This window comes from Gobius niger (assembly GCF_951799975.1).
Source record: "Gobius niger genome assembly, chromosome: 6".
In the NCBI taxonomy this organism is placed as follows: Eukaryota; Metazoa; Chordata; class Actinopteri; order Gobiiformes; family Gobiidae; genus Gobius; species Gobius niger.
The window spans coordinates 17672499-17695735 of NC_136857.1; the positions used below are offsets into that span (position 1 = coordinate 17672499).

The window sequence follows — 23237 nt, forward strand, 5'->3', positions numbered from 1 at the left end:
TTTGTGTAGTATTAACACCTAATAAGGCCTGTATAACCAGAAGCGTATTAACACATTCATTAATGTCCAATAACCTTCTAATAAATAGTAATTAAGATTTAATAAATGTGAAAGTGTTAGTTAGAAGCTAGTTAGATGTTGAATAAGGTCATGCAAAATAAGGACTAATAAGTGCTTTATAAACACTAACTAAGAGCTAATTAACCATCAATTAGTACACTAATTAGCACTTAATTAGCTGTTAATAAGTGAGTGCTAAAATAAAGTGTTACCAAACTTTTTATACCACTAACCACGCCAACAAAAATACCTGAACTGCCAAGTTTAATAATTTTAGTCCAAAACAAATTCTGTAATCTGTAAACTTTATTTGGGAAATGTTGTTTCTTCATAGGGATAATTTACGTTGAATTACTAAACAAGACTTAATTTCAGGAAACCAGGGCAAGACGAAAACAGAGAGGAACCCAGACCGCTGTTTGAGAACCACTGATGTAAGGCATTAAAAGAGTTAAAGCAAATGAGCTGGACATGGGATGGATCGAGAGTGCATGAGGGTACAGAACAGGGAGGCGTGTTTCCTGTTTTTGTGCTCACGTCCGTCTTGATTAGGCAGATGATGTTGGATTGAAGTGAGTTGAAAGATGAAAGTGCTGACCTCATGGCTTCGCTTTCACAATGAAAAGTAAAGGAAGGAGAAACATATGGAATTTAGTTCTGTTCATGGCCTAAAGCGAAGGCAGAAAACCCAGGAGTATTGTTCAGCTTCTGGTGGAGGTTAAGTCAGCAAAATTATGCAAAACTGCAAGTAATTTTCAAGTCTTTCAGTCCAGTACATCCATGCATCTCTTGTTACATTGAGTATCCCAGCATTAAAAAAAAAAATATTGTTTTGTGCTTCGGGGGTCAATCTGGCAATCATCTGTACACTTTGATATGATTTGGTTTTGAAATACTTTTGGACACCTTTCATGCTTGCTATATAAAAAAGACATAAAACAAATTCAGCCCCTATATGTCTGAGCTCACAAAACGCTTGAACTTGGTCTTTGCTGGAACAGAGGAAAGAAAATCCGTGAAAATATGGTTGAAAGCTATAAATGCGAGCTATTAGCAAAAAAGTTATCAGTTGAGCAGAATTTCAGCCCTTTTCTGTGAACTAAGTTAGTTATATTACATTTGTAAAACGCCCTGGGCACCTTTTCCTGGCTAACTAATTGTTTGTTGGTTTATTCTTGAATCATCTGACTAAATCATGAATGCCCCGCATGACACAAAACTCTAATAACAATGACGACTGACACTTTATTACCATTGTTGTCAAAACAAAAACATCACATTCATCATGTGCTATTACCCTGTATATTGGTGTATTTTGCCTTTTGCGCTCATATCATTCTTCACCGCGCATGAAGGTTTGAGAATATAATTTATTCCTTCAATGCATTTAATAGGTCCATTCTTTGTGATGGAAGTTTTGCTACTGACACGTTTTGGCGGTGTGAGGTCTCCCCAGAGGCCCGTCGGAGTTTGCGCTGTAAATCAGGGCTTGTGTGAGGTGTAAATGAACGGCATGGCAGCCCGCGTCGATGTCAGTCCTCTACAGTGCCACTGAGACCCAACAGGAGCGCAGAGATGTATGGTGATAATAAATAACTGCACCTACCTTCAGCCTTGGGAGAGAAATATAAGACTTGTAGCATGTGCCATCAGACACACTTACACATACGTTTGGAGACTGTACCTGGGCTAGAATGCTTTTCACACCAATTATACATTTTCTTAATATAGTGAAGCCATTATCATCTATCACGACACCAAGAACAATTTGTCACTGTTTATTTAGTTTTGGCTTTGTGTTATGAATACTGCTGCAGTACGGTAGTGTGTGTTAGTGTTGTGTTGATATCAATACATTTTATTGTATTTAAATCCAACTATATGATCATCAAAAGGATCTGCATCAACTGTGTGCCTTTTCTTTACCTCATCACCTATTGTTTGTGCATGTTGTAATTAGAGGCATGTTGTAAGAGACCGATATATCTGTCGGCCGATATGTCGGGCCGATATTTGGGGATTTTACAATATCGGCTATCGGCCCGATCTAGCACCGAAAAAAGCTGATATTTCCGTGACAGAAAATGATAGAGACTTTGCATTTTTGCATTTTTAGCTTCAAGTTTGTTAAACACAATTTACATTAAACCTCCGTCTATATGGACATTCTGCATGTCATTTTGAAGTGCAGAATCTGGAGAATTCAATCGCTGAGTTAGTTTTAACGTCCACTATTGTATTGTTGATCGCCGCGCAAATTGCCATGGCTGGTAACAATATGCTAATGCTAACGACAACTAATCAAAGCTGGGACAGAAACTACGATTGGATCACCTAAACAAATAAAATGAAATCAGCCAATGCTGGAGTGGCCAAGTATTTGTTTTTACAGGATTATAGACCAGTCATTTGGAAAAATCTGACAAAAATAACGGTCCAAAATATTGGTCGAGCATATCGGCATCGGTCAATTAACATCCCAAAATATCGGCATCGGCCTTAGAAAATAATGTAATGTAATGTAATGTACCACTGTCGATATACAGTATGTAGATTATTGTAATGCATTGCAATACCATATGTCAGTAATGAATGCAACTGCATTACATTTTCTGTTTCTTTGGTTGATCTACCACTGCCATTCAACATGACATACAGGTTAATCATATTAACTTAAGATGAGGTCTTTGGAGCCCTTCCTTCATCTAGGCTTGGGACTGGCACAATGAACACCACCGTGACCTCTTAGATCTAAATATTTTTCACCAATTACACATGCTTTATACAGGCAGTAGCTGTTTATTTTCTTGTCCTGCTAACTACTCCTTCCTTTTCCTCTCCTGGTTTATTTATCCAGACTGTCACTCTTCCTCGCTTAAAATGCTGTGGCCTTGTCCTCTCACCTAGACCAAACAGAAGGACTGTTTTCATTCTTGGGCAGAGTTTCTGATAGCGCTGGAGCCAAAGTAATAACGCAGAGGGGTCAGTGGGACTCGGGCTCAGCTCGGGGTCACTCAGAGGAGTACAGCTGGCCCGATCCATGCTACAGTGGCAAGATGATAGTAGATTGCTTCTGTCTGGCCGTCTCTGATGCTATCTCTAAGGCTGTGTATCTCTAGTTATGGAGAAGTGACGCACCCCTCTTCGCTCTCCCTTTCTTCGGCCACTGATTTGAAAGACCAAAGGCGAGTGTTGAAATGATGCGTGTGAGTGTGCTCCCCAAACAACAGCCAAATTGGACAGAGGAATTTGACAGAGCAGATGCAGGAGAATAGATAAAACCCTCGCTGCTTTAGATTGTTGTAATTGGCCAGTGGGTCGACATTGGTTCATGTGAGCATCTGTCTATAACTGAAAGATCTGCAGTTTGAATTCAAAGTTTTTCATATTATTAACATTGGTTAGTTATACCATGACATTGGGGCTTGGTATGATTTAACTTGCTTACACATACTGTTATTGTGTCATTGGCTAAGACACTTCACCCACATTATCAGAGGATGCGTGCTAGTTAGAGATTAAAAACATATAGCCTTGATCCAAATACTTCAAAGATTATAGACCTAGTTTTATTTAATATTGAGATTCTTGGTCACCAGGGTCATTGTGAGCTTATGAAAATAGATTATCCTTGCACGTATGTCCATTCTATCTCATAATTGTGTTTCGAGGTTGTGTGTTTGAATCCCGGTAACAAGCCGTAGATATCCCATCATTAGCACCAAGGCCTTTGTTATAACGGATCTCATAGTGTATTAGTGTATTTTCTTATTTCTTATCACAAGTCATTGGTCTTGTCTTGATCTTGTATAAGTCGTGTCCCTCTCTTTAGCCGCTCATTTGAAAGACCAAAGGCGTGTGTTGAAATGGTGCGTGCGAGTGTGCTCCCCAAACAACAGCAGAAATTGGACGTAGGAATTTGACGGAGCAGATGCAGGAAAACAGATGAAAGGGAAGCGCGCGGTGCATTAATTCCCCTGTGGAGGCTTTGCTCTCTCTCTCTCTCTCTCTCTCTCTCTCTCTCTCGCTCTCGTTCTCTTACCCCCTCTCCTCCTTCTCCCCCTCGACACTCAGTTGCCCAAATTGCCTGGCGCACTCACCCACCTTTCCACAGCCTCTCCAGCCGCTCTCCTCTGTCTGCCTGTCTCTTGTGGGATGTGAAGGGGGGCTCTCACGCTGCTCTTTATTTGCATGCGCTGGAGAGGATTAGGGGCTGAAGGGTCTTAGACTGGCACAGTTAAGTGTCGGCATTGTGCGCGGCTGTGTACCTAACGCGCGTGTGTCTATTCAATTAGAGATGGGGACACTCACATCGGCCACTTGCCCTTATCTCTCTCCCTCCATGTCAGCCGACAGCATCTCCTTCGGCCCAGCCCCCCTTTTGTTGTGGGCAGTTTTAAATGTCATTATTGAACTTGAACACATGTTGCCTGTTTATCTGCAGCGCTCCGTAAAGCATGTCGTAGTTTCTGGTGAGCAAAGCACGATATCTAGGGTTTGTGCAAAAAGACATTGATTATGCTGATGTAACACCGCATAATCAATGTCTTTTTGCACAAATCCATGTTAGCACCTGATACTATTAACTCGGAATCTGCCTTTCTGAAATGTTCCTGTTCTAACAGTTTTACTGAAATATTGGCAATTAACATGAACAGTTGCAACTGAAGATCATATACTGTACTAGTTGGGATGCACTCACATATTGACATGTAATGATTCTCGCCAGCTTGCTTTGCTCTGTTGCTGCTCTCCTGTTCAGTCCTACATGGGAGTCTTGAAATAGCATTTTATTAGTGGTATTGTTAGTCAACCAAAATATGGCTTAAAGCAGTACTAAGTAACTTGTTTACCTTAATAAATCCTTTTCGTACCCTCTCTGGGGTAAAACAAGTGTTAATGGGATGATTGGGAGGTCTTTCATCTCCCCTTGGTGTCTCTTGCCAGAAAACTACAATTACAACTTTGCCGGCACCGGGTCGGAGTCACCAATACACACTAATGGAATCACGAAGAAGAACCTAACAGGCTAATGGGCAAAGCTAACTGCGAGCTAGCGCACCTAAACAGTGTTTACAGCCAAGTTTGAGTGAAAAAAAAAAAAAATCTCCATTGTGTAATTGGATTGTGGCAAAATATACAATTGTATCCCTCTCTGCCTTTGTCTTTCCTGTCAGCGTAGTATTTACTCTCAAGGACAATAAATGAGTAAAAAACCACAACATGCTACGACGCCTGCAGTGACGCTTTTGACCTCTAGGGGCCTGTTACTTTGTTCTGGTTTAAATTCAGTGGTACTATAGTAAACAATTTTAATTGAATATTTTTCTTTATTGTGAAATGATGTGTGTAAGTAGCTAATACGTGCAAGAATCTGGTTCAAGTCCTACTTGTCAGGTGCAAAAATATTGAACTGAAAATATGTTACACTTTTTGTTAACACATTTATTATATTGTGTATGCCACTCTCACACCTCTTCCCTCCTGTCTCTTCGCCAGATCTCTCCTCTGAAGGGTCCAGTGGAGGGGGGCACCCTGCTGACCGTACAGGGCAGGAACCTGGGGCGTAGGGACAAGGGGGTCGCTGTCACTGTTGGAGATGTGCCCTGTATCATCAAGCTCTACACTGTCTCTGAGCAGTAAGTTTGGCTCTTTTTCTTCAATGCTCCCGAAAGCTTTTAAAAACCTTTTTTGTGACTTCAAATGTTGTATTCATTAAATTGGCTCTGTCATACATTCAGTCAACATTTTAGTTTAGTTTAGTTTAGCTTTTTCTTTCGTTTCAGCCAGAAAAATATTACTTTGACAAACAATATTAATCAACCTCATTAAAACAGCCACATATGCCAACAAGGCAATGACAGTAGGACTGACACAGCTGATGAGGGTAAATTAATACCAAGCCCCTGTTATTGTGTGGATTATATGAATCAGGCAGCCAGTGAACATTTTGTCCTTGAGGTGGGTGTGTTAGAGAATTTTGTCAAAGTTAATGTTGGTTGTGATGGTACAGCGATGGAATACCATGCGCTTGTATGAGGCGTTCACTCCTCGCAGTGGCGCACACAATATTGGTGTTTTTTTTTTTTTTGCATGTTGACAGATTGGGAAGCTTTCACTCGCAAACTAGTTATTATTTAGCGGCTATGCGATCTAGAATTAGAGTTTGGGAGCAGAAATTTTGTGATGCATCACCTAAAATGGGTTTGGCTATGGTAAATTTTCAGTTGCCACGGTAACACAAGGCATGTTTGGTCAGGTAAGTAATCAGATGGAGAGAACATGTTTTACAAACAGTGATGGAAGAATGTGTCATGGGTAACCAGATGAATTGGTACATCCTAGACTAAATCAGTTCTGTTTTAATAGGCAGAATAACCCAGTGTTCTTCACTGAAACCCTCATCACCTCAGAAAGGCAAGAACATTTGTCATTGGTATTCAGTGGGAAATGCTCAGTGCCTCCTCTCAAAGTTATTTAATTACTTATGATTATTTGGACAGATTGAATTTTGGGGCATGAATATTAATGCATGATGAATACAAGGAACAGTTTCTTCCTGGAACCTTGGTTTAAGGCTGGATTTTGGAGCACATAGGCAACTCGAGTTCTAAGTCCTTGCTTGGTCTCAAATAAGGTGGACTAAAGTTTATTTGTTTCTACTTGTTTGTTTCAAAGCACAATATTTCTAACTGGATTCTGCACATTCTCTCTTTCATATACTGCAATAGATGTATCGCTGTATCTACAAGTGTCAGGCCTGTAACTGAGTAATACCGTTACAGTAGCTTTAGTGCGGCCCACATGAGGTCCACAGGTTGCTAGAATAATGCTCCAAACTAGTACCCATGACCTTAAATGTAAATAGAGCATGCAATCAATAATAAAGCATTTTACAATAGACATAAAAATGTCTCTAGATCTGAGATCTGAGCTTTTGACTTAAAGGCAATTAATGGGCAAGGTTCATATATGCATTTCAACCACACAGTCATCTTTGCTGTACAATGACTAATTTAAGCACTGGGTTCATTACTAGTAAATACATAGCAATAGTTCTCAATTCGTAGTGGGCTGGGACCCAAAAGGGGACCATTTTTATTGGCTCACGGCCAAAAGTGGCTGCTGATGAAATAGTTTGATAAAGGCTATCTTATCTTATCTTATCTTTGTTTACCTTATGCTTGAACTAAAACACCTCTCTGAAGAAATGCTTTGATTTTAAATATACTACAAAGGTCGAATCGCAAATTGTTCTTATGTTTAGTTTTTTATCACTATTTCTCCTTTTCTTGTCAACACGCTGTAAGTTTATACTGCACACTGAACAAAAGAACATTTCTGTGTTGAAGCCACACCTTATCTTTAGCACCTTTACTGTTATAGTGGGACTGGGAAATTAGTGCAAGTTGACCTCACACTTTGAGATCTGAATTAAATGGAAATTAAACAATTTGAGCCACTTCTCAGTCGTTGTAGTCTGAGACAGGTTTTACACTCGTCTAGGCAACTTTAATAGAAATGTCTTCCATTGAATCAGTTTCGTAATGAATCACCGTAACAAATGTCTGATCAGATGGCTGCAGTTTATCAATAGGATCCGTCTCGAGCTGAATGTCACAGTCTCAAATGTCAGCCTCTCCGGTGGGCTTTGGATTTTATGTATTCACGAGGCTAATTTTGCACAAAACACTATTATGCAGCACACTTCTGGTTTTAAATGACTCCATAGTAAAGGACCATTACACTGTCACCATGGAGACTGCAGGACCCCAATGTGACACCCAAACACAGATCTGCGAGTCTGAAACTCAACAATTACACAACTTCAGCGGAAAAAACAGGCTACTTTAAACACAATTTAGCGAGCACTTCTACTCGAGTACTGTAGTTTTGAGGTAATCAGGCTGTTTCAACCCTTTACTGTGCATCTTTAATGGTTAAAGTGGGGTTCTTATCAGATCTGGCTCCACTCAAATCTTCCAATCAATCGTGCACTCAAACATTCATGCATTCTTTTATCGTTCGCCTTGGGGTGAGTGGTTGCATATCTTTGCAGCTCGGACGTATTGGTGACACAGCCCTTTAGCATTGGCAAGGATGTGATTTGTGTCATAAAAATAACTAAAATGGTAATAATGATAACAATAATAAGGGGACAGTTTAGGGTTTGATTCCCTGATTTTTAGCAGATTATTTAACAGATTACTGGACTGTGGTAGTTGTGAAATAGAGGAAAGAGAGGAGAGACATTTGGCAGATTGTCAAAGCCAGGATTTGACCTCATTATGTCGAGGCATGCATAGTTTCTTGCATTTGTGCAACTTCTAGACCAGGGGTAGGCAAGTTTTCTCAGTGGAGGGCCAATTTTCTTCATTGCAAAAAGACCGAAGGCCAAAGCTGCCAATTTTAGCCCAAAGTAAAGCACCACACTGGAATCTTAAATTAGATAAATGACTTTAAAACTGCTTGAATAACGTTTTTTTTATTTGAATTTGAGTCGGTTTGAACTAATCAAAGATAAAGATACAAATGCTAACGCTAATGGAACAAGAATAAAACCCACTTTGAAATAAAACAGATGAACTTTTAATTTTAAAAATAATTTTTCACTTGAAAAGATGCAAAATAATCTGCTGAAACAGAATATTTACGAAAAGATGTTTTTTCTGATTGAAGGCTAGACCAAATCTACTCAAACTTTAGATTGAATCTCTTAATTCAAGAAGATTTCTTGCATTTCTTCCTTTAAACCATTATTCTTTTTCCAGTGCACTTTCTACAAATTCCAGTGTTGTACATAATATATGACTTAATTGGGTGTAATGACAGTTTTTTTTCTCCCATTTCACCCTAAAATGTTAAAGTACTATGTTCTGATTTGTGTAATAATGTTTCTCAAAATCATCTTGAGGGCCAGAGGTTCTGTGCTGGAGGGCCAGATTTGATGCTGACTACCCCTGTTCTAGACTATAAAGCAGCGCATTAAGCCAGGGGTGTCAAACATATGGCCCGCGGGCCTGATCCGGGCCATGAGATGATTTAATCCGGCCCCTGCCCTGTAGAGCATAAATTCCAGAGTATGTAAAAAAAAAAAAGTAAGTCTCTTGCCCATTCCTGTGCAGAGTTATGAATGCTCATTCCAGCCACTAGGGGGTAGCTTACATTTAAAAAAAAAAAAGATTTTCACATGTGTCCTGCAGACATAATAAGAGATCAGGATATAAACAACACACTATAGCCACGTGGTAAATGGACAGCTCTGGCTTCATCAAGGGTGGAGTCAATGAATAATCACTACTTTGTATTACTTTGAGAAACTTGTGACACAGGCAGGTAAAGTGCAATACAGACTTAGACTACAAAATTCCATAGTATTTTCCTGTTTACCTTATATGAGGCCGCGACCCGCCGTGGGAGCTGAATTTCAGCCCACGACCCAAAAATGAGTTTGCATTAAGCGATATGTTGGTTCTTACTTTGCAGGGTGTTCCTTTTATTGTGTTCAACGAAGCTGACCAAAGATCAGCAGCATCCAGTGTACGGACAATAACACATTTGTTTTACATCTATTGTCTGCTGCCAATTACCCCTTCAGTCACAACAACATAAGCTCAAGTTTGATTTCAGTCCCCTCCGTCTGTCTGTCTGTGTGTGTCTGTAATGCTGCCTAAATGATGCTGTTTATCTGGACTTGCTCCAGTGAAGCCAGTCATTGTAACTGTAGTCTGTGGCAGTGACCCGGGTCCTACCTGTCAGTCTGATACCCCCCCGAAGCGCCCCAGTCCAAATTCCCTCATCGCTGCAGGGCTGATCTCATCTCGTGTCGTCACTTCTTATTGGCTTTGTGGCCCGCTTGTTTTGACAGTTAAGTATATCCTTTCTGCTGCTGTAGAGGCATTGACAAATCATACCACATCAGACCATGAGACACTGTCAGCAGTTTCACCCACTTCCTTTATATTTGCTCGATTTGTAACACTGGTTTGAAGAAGTGCGTTTTAGGAAGGGGGGGCATGTGAAGTACTTAGGAAATGCACTAATAGAATCACGAAGAATAAGCTAACAGGCTAACGGGCAAAGCTAACTGTGAGCTAGCGCCACTTTAGCAGTGTTTACAGCCAAGTTTGAGTGAGAAGAATTTTTTCAATTGTGTTGTGGCACAATGTACAATATCCCTCTTTACTTTTTGTCTTTTCTGTCAGTGTAGTATTTACTCTCACAGACAAGTAATGAGCAAAAAAAAAAACTCTAGGTACATGAGATACTTAGGTCTGCTTTAAGGTCGCGTGATGATAAACTTCAATTAAAATACTGAATAAAATTAAATGCCAAATAAAAATTTACATGGAGGACATAATGTACACATTGTCCCAAGACTTGCGTGCGTATATGTCAATCTTTTCACACCTAGCACTAAAGACACGTTCCACAGTACAGTAAGAAAGTAGCTGTAGCTGTAGTGATAGTAGCAATAGTTCACAGTTGTTTTCATTGTGTGTGCTTTCTTAAAAGCTGTAGCTGTAAATGAGAGGCTTCTTGTTTTGAGTCACAGCCCTTCTACTAAGAGTCGTTGCTCATTTTTCATTTGTGCATTAGACACTGTCACTGCGTGTCTGACTCACAAACACAATGCCGCCCGATTATTTATCCCCTGTCCATTGACTTGATTGCATTTGATCCTATCTCCTCACCTTGACTGGAGTTAGACATCACTTTAATCTACGCCGCCGTATAAATTATCCTTAAATCTAATGCTCAATTAAGCCTCGTCCTGATAAATGGTCACGGGTACAAAATAGCCGCGCTTGACGAAAAAAAAAAAAACGTCCTCGCTCGAGCTTCACATCCGAGACTCATGTGGCAAAGACACGCTCACACACCTGCCCATAACGCAACCCCATTTATCAGGGCTGTTGAGACAGGTGCGCCGCGGGGTCAGAGGTCACATCTGCGTGCCAAAAGGAAAATGTGTAGCGCTGCGGAGAGCACTAGCGGCTTCACTCGATGTCAACATTTTAATTAATGGCTCACTCCGTCTAGGCACACCTCATTTACCGGAGTACTTCACTTGATATTTGGCTCAGGTCCTCGCTTTTTTTTTTTTTTTTCCCCTCCTCTGTTCATTTATCGCCGCTGCTGCAGACAAGTGCTCTCACATACTTGATTGGTGATGATCGCAGTCCGCTCTAGGGAAATAAGACATCTCTGGCACTACTTCTACACGTGTCATTTACTCAAGTACTTGGTTAAGTAGGGTTCGGTTTATGGCCATAGTTTTGGTCCAGTCCTTGTATAGACTTGGTTAAGACTTGGTTAAGACCCGTTTTGTTCTCGGTTAGTCTTGGTAAACTCACCTGTTCAACCTCTTAACCCCCGCCCCTCCAGTTTCTAAAAGCGTCAAACTAGCGACGATAAAGGAGGATGAAAATACAACAAAAACGTGACAAAACACAACCAAAGAGTGATAAAAAAAGCCACACAAAACCCACAAAAAGTGACAAAAATGAGATGAAAAACAGACAAAAACACTTAAAGATAAAGTTACGATCACTTTTGTGGGTCTTAGCTTTCAAATGAGGTGTTTACTGACCAAACTCTCCTGTCCAGAAGCTTTTAGATTTCGGTTAAGCTGTTGTAGAACCAGCAAAAGTTGCTCTAAAGAAGTAGCAACTTTCTACCAATATATTTCCGTTCAGTACATTTGTGTGAACCCCAATGCTGGATTGGTGATTTGATCAAGCCGAAGAATAGCCTGAAATCAATAATGAGACAAATATCAAAACAATAAAACAGACATTTGTCCAAATGTCGACAGTGAGGCAGCAGATGGATAATTGTCCCCCGGGCGTCGCCAGTCCGTAAGCGCTCCTTTTTGGCAACATAGTGCTGGATCAGACAGGTGGTCACATTGGAGAAAACTTCTTTGGTATCTTCTTTGGTAATAGTCCAGATATCATAGCTGAGAAATATAACACAATGCAGAGAGACTGGGTGGGTTTAGGGTCAGTCCGGGCCACGCTGCTCCAACTGGGACTGTGGATGTCCTTTGACTGAAATCATATCGCATTAGCATCACAGACATGCACTCGCTGTGAACCGAGCCACAGGCCGACCTTGTTATACTGTTCATACAGATAGGCTTTTGTTCTTAGCTTCTTCTATATGACTTGAAAAGAGTAATCCCTACTGACCTGCCAGGGATTCCCATTAATTCAATTGACCACCCATAATCTTATTCTTCAACACACCATATTGTTCAGCAAAACATAAAACTGTGAATGCTTCGTGAATCTTTTGTTTTTCTTACTGGTAGTGTTTGACATCCAGCACATTTCCACGACTTTCTTGTTTTTAATAATTCATTTTTAAAGATATTGACCTCGGCCCGGGCGATATGGACCAAAAGTCACATCCTGATATATTGAGGTTGAATATCAACATACGATATATATCCCGATATTTTTTCCACAAAAGTGAGAGCTGTGAAATGAAATTTTAAGCCAAAGCCAAAGCCATATATGAGTAGTTTTATCTAAAAATCACTATAAAATGTAAACATAAACACATTACAAAGCTGCACATTTAAAAAAAAAAAAAAAAATCTTCAATAAAAATAGCATATAAAAAAAAATAGGTAAATCTTTTTCCGAGGGCAGCATTTATATATGAAGAGATAACAAAATAAAGTGTTCAGTTTTAGATAAACTTTTTAAAACATCACTTGAGATTACCTGTTTCTTTTTGAACTTCATTGCTCATCTGAACAGTCTCAACACAAGAAAAAGACTCTCAACTCAATAAACATGTTCTTTTTTTACTTTGATAAACAGTAGTGCTGTCTTTGAGGTAGACATTTGAAGACAGACAAGCATGTCCTCCTTCATTTAAACATTTTGTGCAAGAAACACCAGCCTGTCAACGGCATCATGCTCTGTGATAGGTCATATTGCCACGGCCCTGAATTTGAACTATATCGATATATGCGATATGGTCTAATTCCACATCTCATTTAAAAATATATCGATATATCTTAAATATTGATATATTGCCCTATGTTGACCACAGAAATTGTCGAGTATAAATTTCACTGACTATATATACATGCAATAACCCATTGGTGCACAAACATTGGTGTTCTCCGGGATGAGTTAAGAATGATGTTAGGAAGGGCATAGGACATTTAAATCAATAGGCAAACCAGGTGGTCTGTTGCAGCAAAACAACAGTGGATTAAAAAATACTAACATCTTTCTAATCATAAAGGTTAATAGCATAATCTGCTTTTGCCTGTATACATAAATGATTAGCCCGACAGACTAAATATGAGGTGGATATAATTTGTAATAAAATGGTGTGACAGGCTGAATCCATTGTAATGATACATGCTCTTATTTCTCTCTCCCCTCAGGCTCGTATACCTCCATTTTGTTTTCATTGCTAAATCAGAGCAGGAAATGGGGTTATTTTTCCAAACAGGTGCGACTGTGCCCCGGTGCCCTGTGCCGGACAGGAGTGTAATTTGAGGGGTGACATTCTCTTACCTGCTGCTTTTATAATCAGTATGCAAGAAATTTCTCCACTGCTAGCGACTGACAGGTTTAATCACAGCTTGTAGTTTCAATTCTAAAGAAAGATTGTGTTTTAATTGCGTGCATGAATAAATGTGTTTTTTAAAAGAAAGAGGAAGGGAATCTGGCATTACCATCCATATGTAATAGGGTTGCACAATAAATCGGAATTGAATTGTCATAATTTTAGATGGTTGTTATTTGCAAATCACAAAGACTTTTATTCATTATTGATGCTGCACATAATCCTTTAACCTCTTAACCTGTTACCTGCCGTCCCCCCTGATCAGGGGGCTAGAGTTAGGGTTAGTTAACCCTAATCAGGATATGAGTATGGTTAAGAAGGGCAAATGTAATGTAAGTTGTGTTTCACTCACACAGATCTTACACATATTTTTTAGAAACTAGAAGGTCTTGGCTCTTAAATTAGGCATCCCACTGGCCTATATACTGTAAGCTCTCCACTCAATACGCTTTGAGATTGGATACAAATAATTGTTTACCTTAACCCTAGCCCTACGGTGGCAGTTTACAGGTAAAACCTCACCTGAACAAATTTCTCCAGTTTGGCTTTACCCAGATCTAAAAGCTTTTGAAAAGAGTGCGAAAATAGTGGCAAAAATGAGACGAAAGCAAGGATGAAAATGCAACCAAAAAAGTGTGCCACAAAACAGCAATAGAAAAGTGACAAAAAGTAATGAAAATGTGGGAAAAATGTGACACAACAACAAAACAATGGAAAAAAAATGTCCCAAAAAATTGACGACAACGCTTGGAAAAAGATCTGTTCCGATTTTTAACTTTCAAATGAGGCGTTACACTGGTCTTCTGAGCTGGAGAAAACGCACTTGGTTAAGGCGGGGTTAAGAGGTTCAAAAATTGCTGGTGTTGCTGCAGTTGGTCAGGTCTCTGGCTCAGCAACGCTATGTGCCCAAAGATTGAGATCAGCTGACCTGAATGACCAAGTTATTCCATCAATGGATTTCTTCTTCCCTGATGGCGCTGCGTATTATAATATGACAATGCCAGGATCCGTCAGGCTCACATTGTGAAAGAGTAATTCAGGGAGGATGAGTCCAGATCTTAACTCTTTTGAGAAGATCTTGATGAAAAATTGATGCAACACTGGATCTTTTAACATTGCAGAGGCTGAATCAAACAAAGTTTCGGTGAATGCAAGCTGTAATCAAAGAAACGGTCCAACCTAATATTAGAGCGTGTGACTTTTTACTGTGGCAGCATTATACTGTATGTTTAAACCCTGCTAAGCCGTTTAATCCTCTACAAACATGTGCTGTAACCAATGCCATTCATTATTAGTTTAGCAGATCCCCTTTCATTATCTACTCTCAAATGTTAAGGCTGGTGGACATGTTTAAAATTTTAATTCGATTTTTTCCATATACTGTACATGCAGCCCTATTGCAGCCCTATTGTCAAATATTACTATAAGCCAACAATACTCTCTCCCTGCTAAATTCAAGCTACTTTGTGTCAAACCATTTAATTAAAACACATTGCGCAGTTACCTGGGTGGTTTCGCACTGACCTCCAGCCAAACACGGCCTGTCTCTCTCTCATGCTCTCCTTATCACCGCCTTCTTCCACATTAAAACCCTGCTGCTCCCATGCTTATGCAAATTTTTCCCATGCACAATCCCCCCTGTCAATCACGGTATCGCCGGCGGAGAATTTATAACGGGGCACCTGGCTAAATAAAGCCGAGGTGTGGAGGTGCGCAGGGGGGATCATGTGATAAAGGTTGCTCAAGCCCCTCTGGAACCATTCGTGCCCCCGAACAGTAAGATCCCTGCGCCGCCTTTGTCTCGGCGCCGTGTCGTTATAGCGGGACGTCCCCACAGAGCGTTCGCTGATGACAGGAGTCTTAATCAGAGCCGGAGGTGAGCGCGGCCTCTAATCTCCTCTGTGCCCAATCGCAGCTGGTGTGAAGCCCTTTGAACTTTACATCTTCTAATATCTGATGTCGGCCTTTATTGGATCCTCAATGTAAATGTAATACGCTGTGATGAATTAGCTCATAAGCATAATTCCCCAAGATTAATTACGGCTCTTTGTTTAGCAAAGTCTGGAAGACGACGGCCCTGCTCCACCCGCCAAGCCAGGGAGGTCCCTCATTTTTTTTGATGACACAGGCCAGAATGACGGACACATTTTCCAACAACTAATTACAATTTTGGTTGCTATATTCAAAAGCAAAGTCAAATGGCCACGTTTATATGCGCTATTCTCCACTGGGCACTGAGATTGCTTTACATGAATCACTGACAGACATTAATACACCAGCGTATGCAGACACTGACTGCAAGGAAGCGTCTGCACCGGTGTGAAGGCTTTTACCAACTGCCGCCTCATGTCCGCAGCCTACATTGATATTTTCTTGCCAAGTTGAAGATTCCTCAGCATCGAGACACTTTACTGTTTTGCGCCAGACTTAAAAGTATGTGAAAATCGAATTCATCCTTCGCACATTCACAATATTACACTTCGCACGTGTAATCAAAGGGACAATTGTGGCGGTGAACGTCTTTACATACTGTTTCATCATTTCCCCTCTTTGTTCAAACGGAGAGGAGGGGCCTCCACCAGCAGCAGCTCGCAGACAATTGGGCAAATTTAAACAAACCAGGTGCGAATCCAAACATGTTCAATAACACACAAACCCTGACTTTGGAGATCATTTATTTAAATTGGGGATCCTTCGCGCACGGGAGCTGAGGAAGTGGACTCGTGTTGAAACGTCGGGATCTGTAGACGGGTCCCCAGGCGCTCGCGCTGCCGTCGCCCACTGCTCCTGACAGGTTGCCCCAGCGGCATTGAAGGACGGATCAAAATACAGACGACAAATTTCCCTGCGGGGACAATAAAGGGTGTCTTACCTTACCTTACCTCGCTTCCATGTGACTTGTGCTATTTCCCTAATCACCGACGCACATACAGTAGTAATCTTCCTTCAAGTGTACAGCGATACCAATATTATGCTGACTTTTCCTGCTGCAGCTCTCCATTAGTTTGTTATGGCCTTTTAACGGCCTTAAGAACATCTTGCGGCTTTTTGTATCAGGCCAGACCTTAGACAGGCGCTTTCTCGGTCATTGCCTTTTATGATCAATCAGCTCTTGTTCGATGACTGTAAATCAACTGTACTCTTTGTATTATGTTACTGACCTTTAATGCTCCCCCCTGCTCTCTGTTTCTCCCCTCAGACTGGTGTGTGTGACTGGGGCGTCCAGCGGCGAGATGACTGATCTGGTCGTCCGAGTGGATGTGGACCAGAGCGGGGTGGGGACATCCAGGGAGACCTTCTCATATTTAGTAAGCATCCCGCAGACATCCATCTATCTGTCTATTGTTCCCAGTTGTCTCTCTTCCCCCTGCATTCCTCCTCTTTTGCTCTTGTTCCCCCCGTTCCCCACTGGGACAGCCTCCCCCAGCGGTGCAGCCTGAGTGTTAACAGATGCGTTTTATGATTCCGAGGAATGCAAAGTGTGTGGGAATCTTCAAACAGTCATGTGTAATGAAACTAAGCACCGATGTCACTCCGCTGCCAGTAAAAACAAATACGGCCCTTGTTTTAATGTCCAAAAAAAAAAAAAAGCTTCACGCTATGGCTGCCGTGGTACAAAAACAGACCATGTGTTCTTGTGATGTAACCATGTGATTTACGGAGACAATAATAGGAGTAGGAATTTTCGAAAAAATTTACATTGACTCTTAGTTAACCTCTTAACCCCGCCTTAACCAAGCACATTTTCTCCAATTCGACTTCTTCTTGACTTTTGCTTAGCCCCTTTAATTATTAATTGGAGACGGGAAGATTCCTGTTGATTTCCATTTCCATTGTAGCTGTTGTCATAGTAACAATAAACAAATGTGTAACTCTTGTTGGAAATATCAGATAAACCTTATTTTATCGTCTCAAATGTCATTCCTCTTGTTTTTGCACCTTAAGCCACAACAGGACCACATTTTTTGTTGTAGTTTTACACTTATAATCGCTAGTTTTAGCTTAATCTTATTTCTCATGATCACTTCCTGCCTCCAGCTGATGTCACTGATGATGCGAAAGGATCTATAGACCAGACTAAGGGCTCATTTGAAAGCTAAGGCCTACAGAACTCGTCTCTCGTCTCATTTGATCACAGCTACGTTAACTGTGCATAACTAAATAAAATGCTGCCAAAACGCGACAAAAAAAAGCATTGAAAAGGTGACAATAATGCGACGAAAATGTGGCAAAAAAAACACAAGAAAAAATGTAATTAAAAACGTGGCAATTAAAGCAGCATTTAAAACAAAATAAATTACATTAAAAATGACATAAAGAAATGTACATGTATAATTAACTGTGATAACAAAGCAATGAAAACATGATAAAACCGCAACAAAAACGTGACAACAAAACCAAGGATGAAGCTTAGATGAGTTCTGTAGGTCTTAGCTTTCAAATGAGGCGTTAGGGAAGACGCTTTTGGATTTGGGTAAAACTGGAGAGAATGTGCTTGATGAAGGCAGTGGTGAAAGAGCTTGTTCAAAAGTTCCAGAGCAGGACTCAGCCTAAACCAGGTCCAAACAAGGATCCTGTCTCAGCTGAAACAAACCAGTGCTTAACCGTGACTAGACAAGGCCATCATCGTGATAAAAGCCGGATTTCCCATGCGATTTCTAATTATTTTTAGATGCAGCATCAAAATCTCTGTCTGATGGAACACAATAAAACTACTGTTGTTTCCTCAGTTGTCTTGGCGAGCGCTGCCGGTCACTTGTGTGCTTACTGGCCCTGACCCAGACTGTCTCCCGTTGGATTAGGAGAAAGCAGTTGTGGAAATACCCATATAAAAAGTGCTTTGATACCATTGACTTTGTAGACAATAGGTTGTTCATAGCGCAACTCTGGAGAGGCCTGTCTTGTCAGCTCCTTTTGAGGGAGATTCTGCAGAGATTCTGAGTCATCCCTCTGAGAAATCACCCCATTCTGCAAACCCTCCCCGATTCCCGAGGATAAAAGTGAATTTGGAGCAACAAAAACGATGCCGGGCTGTTGTGGGAACCCCTCGCAGGCATTCGCATTCACCTCCAGAGATCTGTCGAAGGAAAGAAGCGGTTTAAAGCCAACTGCATGATTTTTACTTGGAACGGAGGAGACCATTCATGACGTACTGTAAAGAAAAGCCTTTGTTTGTTCAGATAGAGTTAGTGCTGTGATAGAAAAATTATATAAAAAGATGCTGAAGTCGATTTGATTTGAAGTTTAAAAAGGTTTAATGTAATGCACTGTTGCAAAAGAGTTCAACGTTACAATGTAGATGTGATCACATGGAGAGAGATTATCTATGTGTCAGGTTGGGGAGTTGTATCCCTGGTGAAAGATCAGGTCGGTTATCAGGGTCAGCAGCTGAGCAAGGTCAGCTGTGTTCAGAATCACATTACCACAGTCTCAATCATTTTTATATTCCTACAAATAGTATACAAAAACTCTTTAAAATAAGCTATTTCCAAAATGCTTTTAGGCCTGTTGGTATAGTTTTAGATATATATATGTTTTTTTTTTTTCAGAATATGGTTTATTAATTTTCAAACCAAAATTATAAGGTAGTAACACGAACACAAAAACGAGACACACAGACAAAAAGAACCCCCCCCCCCCCCAAACAAAACAAACAAAAATTAAAAAAAAAAAGAAAACAAAAAAATACTACAAAAAAGTACAACATGAAAACACATGAATACGGTGTTAAATACATTTATATTGAAAGGTTATTAACTTGAGGTTGTATGGTGTTTCCCTAAATTTAAAAACTAGATGTAAATGTAAGTTAGCTGTAAGATTAAAAATAAGATAAGATCGCAGATATGGTCTGATTCTGATACCGAATTAAAAGCATATTTCACCACTATTTAAACAACAGGCAAACTCACAAATACCACGAGAGATTGGTTTGCTGGCAAGGTAAACAGTGATTAGCATACAACAATATTTAAAAAGCCGACTGATCGAATTACATAACTTAGGGCTGATAGTTTTCATAATTAATTATATGCAGGAAAAGCTAGCTCCAAACTAATCTAAACCTAACCTTAAGGAGAGTGGAGTTTATTAACTTTTATTGAGATTCATTTCAATAAATGTTGCAGGAAAGAAAATTGAGGTGACGTCATTTACTCTGGAAAAGTGGCGCTCCACGACCCACATGACTTTTTAAAACCATTTTTATGGTCGCCATGACATAATGAAGACCTTTTTAATTTTTCTTTCTGCCTCAGTCTTTGTGTAGAAGTAACTGTTCATGATCCATAATCTGAAGAGCACCTGGTTAACCGTTTTTCATTGTTGATACTAGACTCCTGTAGCAATCCAGAAATCAAGCAGCTTTAATGTTGTTAGCAGGTGGGATTGGAAAAGGATTGGGCAATAGTAAAAATGAGTCTGCTGATAGGGGGAATGTTTGTAGAAAATACATTTGGAGACAGGATATGCGCTGTCTTTATTGCACCTCCTTCCTTGAGCTGTGGTCAGGAAACATCTGCCTCCTCGCAGCCACACACAATGGTAGGTCTCCTCTGAGGAAGTAGATCCTGTCAGTGCGGAAAGGGCTTTCCCTGGAGGTGGCCGGGACAGAGGACAAGGGAAGAGCCAGGAATGTTAATGCCAGGAGCGACCAAGATGGATTCATCTGCACCTAAGGGGGGCATTGTTAGTGTGTGTATGATCATGTGTATCAGTGCAGTGGTTCTAAGATGGAAATATTTGCCTTTTGTGTTATAGTTGTGTCATAGATTAATGGATTAAATATAAAACAACAAAAACAGCCAAAGAGGTCATGAGGCCAAAGAAAGCATGTACCTAAAATAACATAACGACAGTGTATACAATTAGCCCCTTGACCTGGTGGTATATTGCTCCATAGAAATTTGATTCTGTCATTGCGTGGAGGTGGCCTCTACAAATCTTGCATCTAAATGTCTTAAACCAAAATATCCAAAAGGAACTTTGCTTCTGTTTTTGAAGAGAAAATCATCTCAACAAACTGGCTATGCTCCTGAATTCGGAAGAATAGTCTCCACTATTGAAAGAAATACTCACATTGGTTTTCTTTGCCCCTGTTCGTCCCACCTTGAAATTGCATTCAATGGAAGCAACACTGAACTTTTAAACTCTGTACAGAATCTTATCAAGCTATTGTACAATAAAGTGCAGATTTCACAGTTCATGCATATTTGATCTTATTAACCAAAGCGAGTCTGTCCTGCTCACTCAGACCCATAGGCCAGTTGGCTCTAGTAACGCCTCAACATACTGCAGCGTGGGCTGTCTTCACAGTTTTCTTCACTAATTTACTGTTGTAGTCAGCCTCTGTCGGAGCCAATCTGGGGAAGGAAAAAAACTATAACAATTTCATTTGGTGTCAAGAAAAAAAGTGCTGGCAATATCTTTTTCGCCTGTGAAGTTGTATGACATTAATGTATTGTGTCACTGTTTTGTCTGCGACCAGGTCCCGAAGCTGCAGTCTATGTATCCTGTAAAGGGTTCTCGAGCGGGAGGTACCAGAGTGACCATCAGAGGGGAAAATCTGGACATCGGCTCTGACGTCCGAGTAATGGTCAATAATACGGAGGAGTGCATCATCACTGAGTGAGAACCATTACGGATTCTTCTGACACGAATACATTTCTATTTGAAGTTCACCTCTCGTAAAAGGCTCATTTTGAGGTGACAAAGCTAAAAATAAGGCTCATGGTTACTTTCGCTTAGATTGTTGGGCCTATCGAACACGAAGTTCAAAGTCTTTTCTACACAAGTTGAGGGGAATGTTGGCACAATGTAGCTCTGTGCCCTTGTAGACATCACAGGATTCTTGGTTAAGATGTTTGCTCCACTTTGCAGGAAAACAGATGACACCATTGATTGCACAATGCCGCCGGCGCTGCAGGCTCACACGGACTCAGTGCTGGTGTGTGTGGAGTTTGACAAGGTCCTGTGTCAGTTCGAGAGGATCAGCACCACATACACCTACGAGAAGAACCCCACCATCAGCTCCATCCACCCCACCAAGAGTTACCTCAGGTATCTTGAGCCACAAACACATAGTAATGGCCACACTTGCAGGAACACTACAGTGAAGTGTATTAATTTATTCATGCAAATACAGCAGCATGTTTCTCTATATTGTCTTTCTAAATGTTACACTTTGTTCCTTCATGTTTAGACATCTATGAGCGTTTCATAAACCTACAAACCTTTTAAATAAAGTTACCCCTGCTGTGTGGCTCCTTCTCTTTATTGCATGTCATTTGTGCGTCTAAATGGCGCTGCATGTGTGTGAGTGCTTTTGATGACATGTGTTAGGATCCTGTCTACGCACAGGCTGCTTTGCATTATTATCTCTTTCTTTCTCTCTGCTCCAAAGCATTTGCATATCTGTGTGCGCGATTGTCAGTTTTTAGTCCTGGAGCAGATTTGACTGTCTCTATCTCTTTGTTGTGTCCCAGTGGTGGCAGGACCATCACGGTCACAGGCCAGGGGTTTGATCTGGTGCAGAGTGTCTCCATGCAGGTGTCGGAGATTGGAACATCAGTGAGTAATTATTTCAATTTTGAAGGGTAACTCTTTTTTACAGATTATTCGTGTTACACTTATCCTCGGGGAAATGCATTATCTACATTTAAATTCTGAGCAGGACAAAGTGTGAAGTCCTTTTATATAAAGCAAGTACAGCCTCTACAATGTTGGCAGCTGGAGGTAACGGGGGCATGTCCAGACTTTTTTTTCATTGGGATAGTTATTCTAAGCATGAGGACTGACCCAAGACTTTCATCACATTTTTCCCTGAGAATTGAGCACTTAAAGGGGGGTATTTCTATGTTTTTTCTCTCTCTATTGAATAAGCACAGCAAATGGGGAGAACGAGCAGGGGGTGGGAGGTTTAGGGTGAGTTCGCTAGGAGAATCAGGAAGTGCCACAACTCTTTATTTTGGTTTAGCTCTTTTAGATCCATTTTCTAACCCAAAAGGTGCAAGATAGTATTACCAAAAACCTGCAAAAAGCATCATTGCTGTATTCTGGTAGCCTCTGAGTGGAGCAGGTGGGACAGTCAGATTCCAGAGGTGGCCTGTGCTGCCCTCAGCCAACCCCCTAGGCGCACCCCTGGGAAGTAATCTACCCCAAATCACTCTAGTATTGACTGTGGTGTGGGGTATGTTTAGCTAAGTAAAGCTAAGTAATGAATCTCTATATATAATTCAGTCAAACTAATAATAAAAAAATGACATTGTAGATCTTCAGTTGTTTGAATGTTGAATTTTATTCCCAGATAACCTTTCGGGGTGTTTAACCATGCTTCCATTTTGTTCTCACCTCAGAAACCATTGCCATTTGTAGATTCAGTCTGACTCATTGCAAGTAATCTTGTTGTGGGAATGATGATAAAAGAAGGCTTCATAGGGGACCTCATTATATCACACAGATTTCCACTGAGAGTGTGATAGTACAGATGATCCTCATTTTGACCGTGCTATTTAATAGATTTGGGCTCCTAATCAGTTCTTGTTTTAGACTAATTGGGTAGAATATTAGACAATGGGGGTGCG

General features: G+C 40.6%; 1 protein-coding gene across 1 annotated transcript in view; it reads left to right on the forward strand.

Annotated features, from left to right (window-relative positions):
• The window catches only part of plxnd1 (plexin D1), a 124696-nt gene that overhangs the window by 59423 nt on the left and 42036 nt on the right, over window positions 1-23237 (forward strand). The window contains exons 13-17 of the mRNA XM_079557741.1: window positions 5560-5699; window positions 16856-16964; window positions 21143-21282; window positions 21535-21714; window positions 22140-22224. Of these exons, the coding sequence (XP_079413867.1) occupies window positions 5560-5699; window positions 16856-16964; window positions 21143-21282; window positions 21535-21714; window positions 22140-22224 (654 nt within the window). The remainder of the gene's footprint in view (window positions 1-5559; window positions 5700-16855; window positions 16965-21142; window positions 21283-21534; window positions 21715-22139; window positions 22225-23237) is intronic.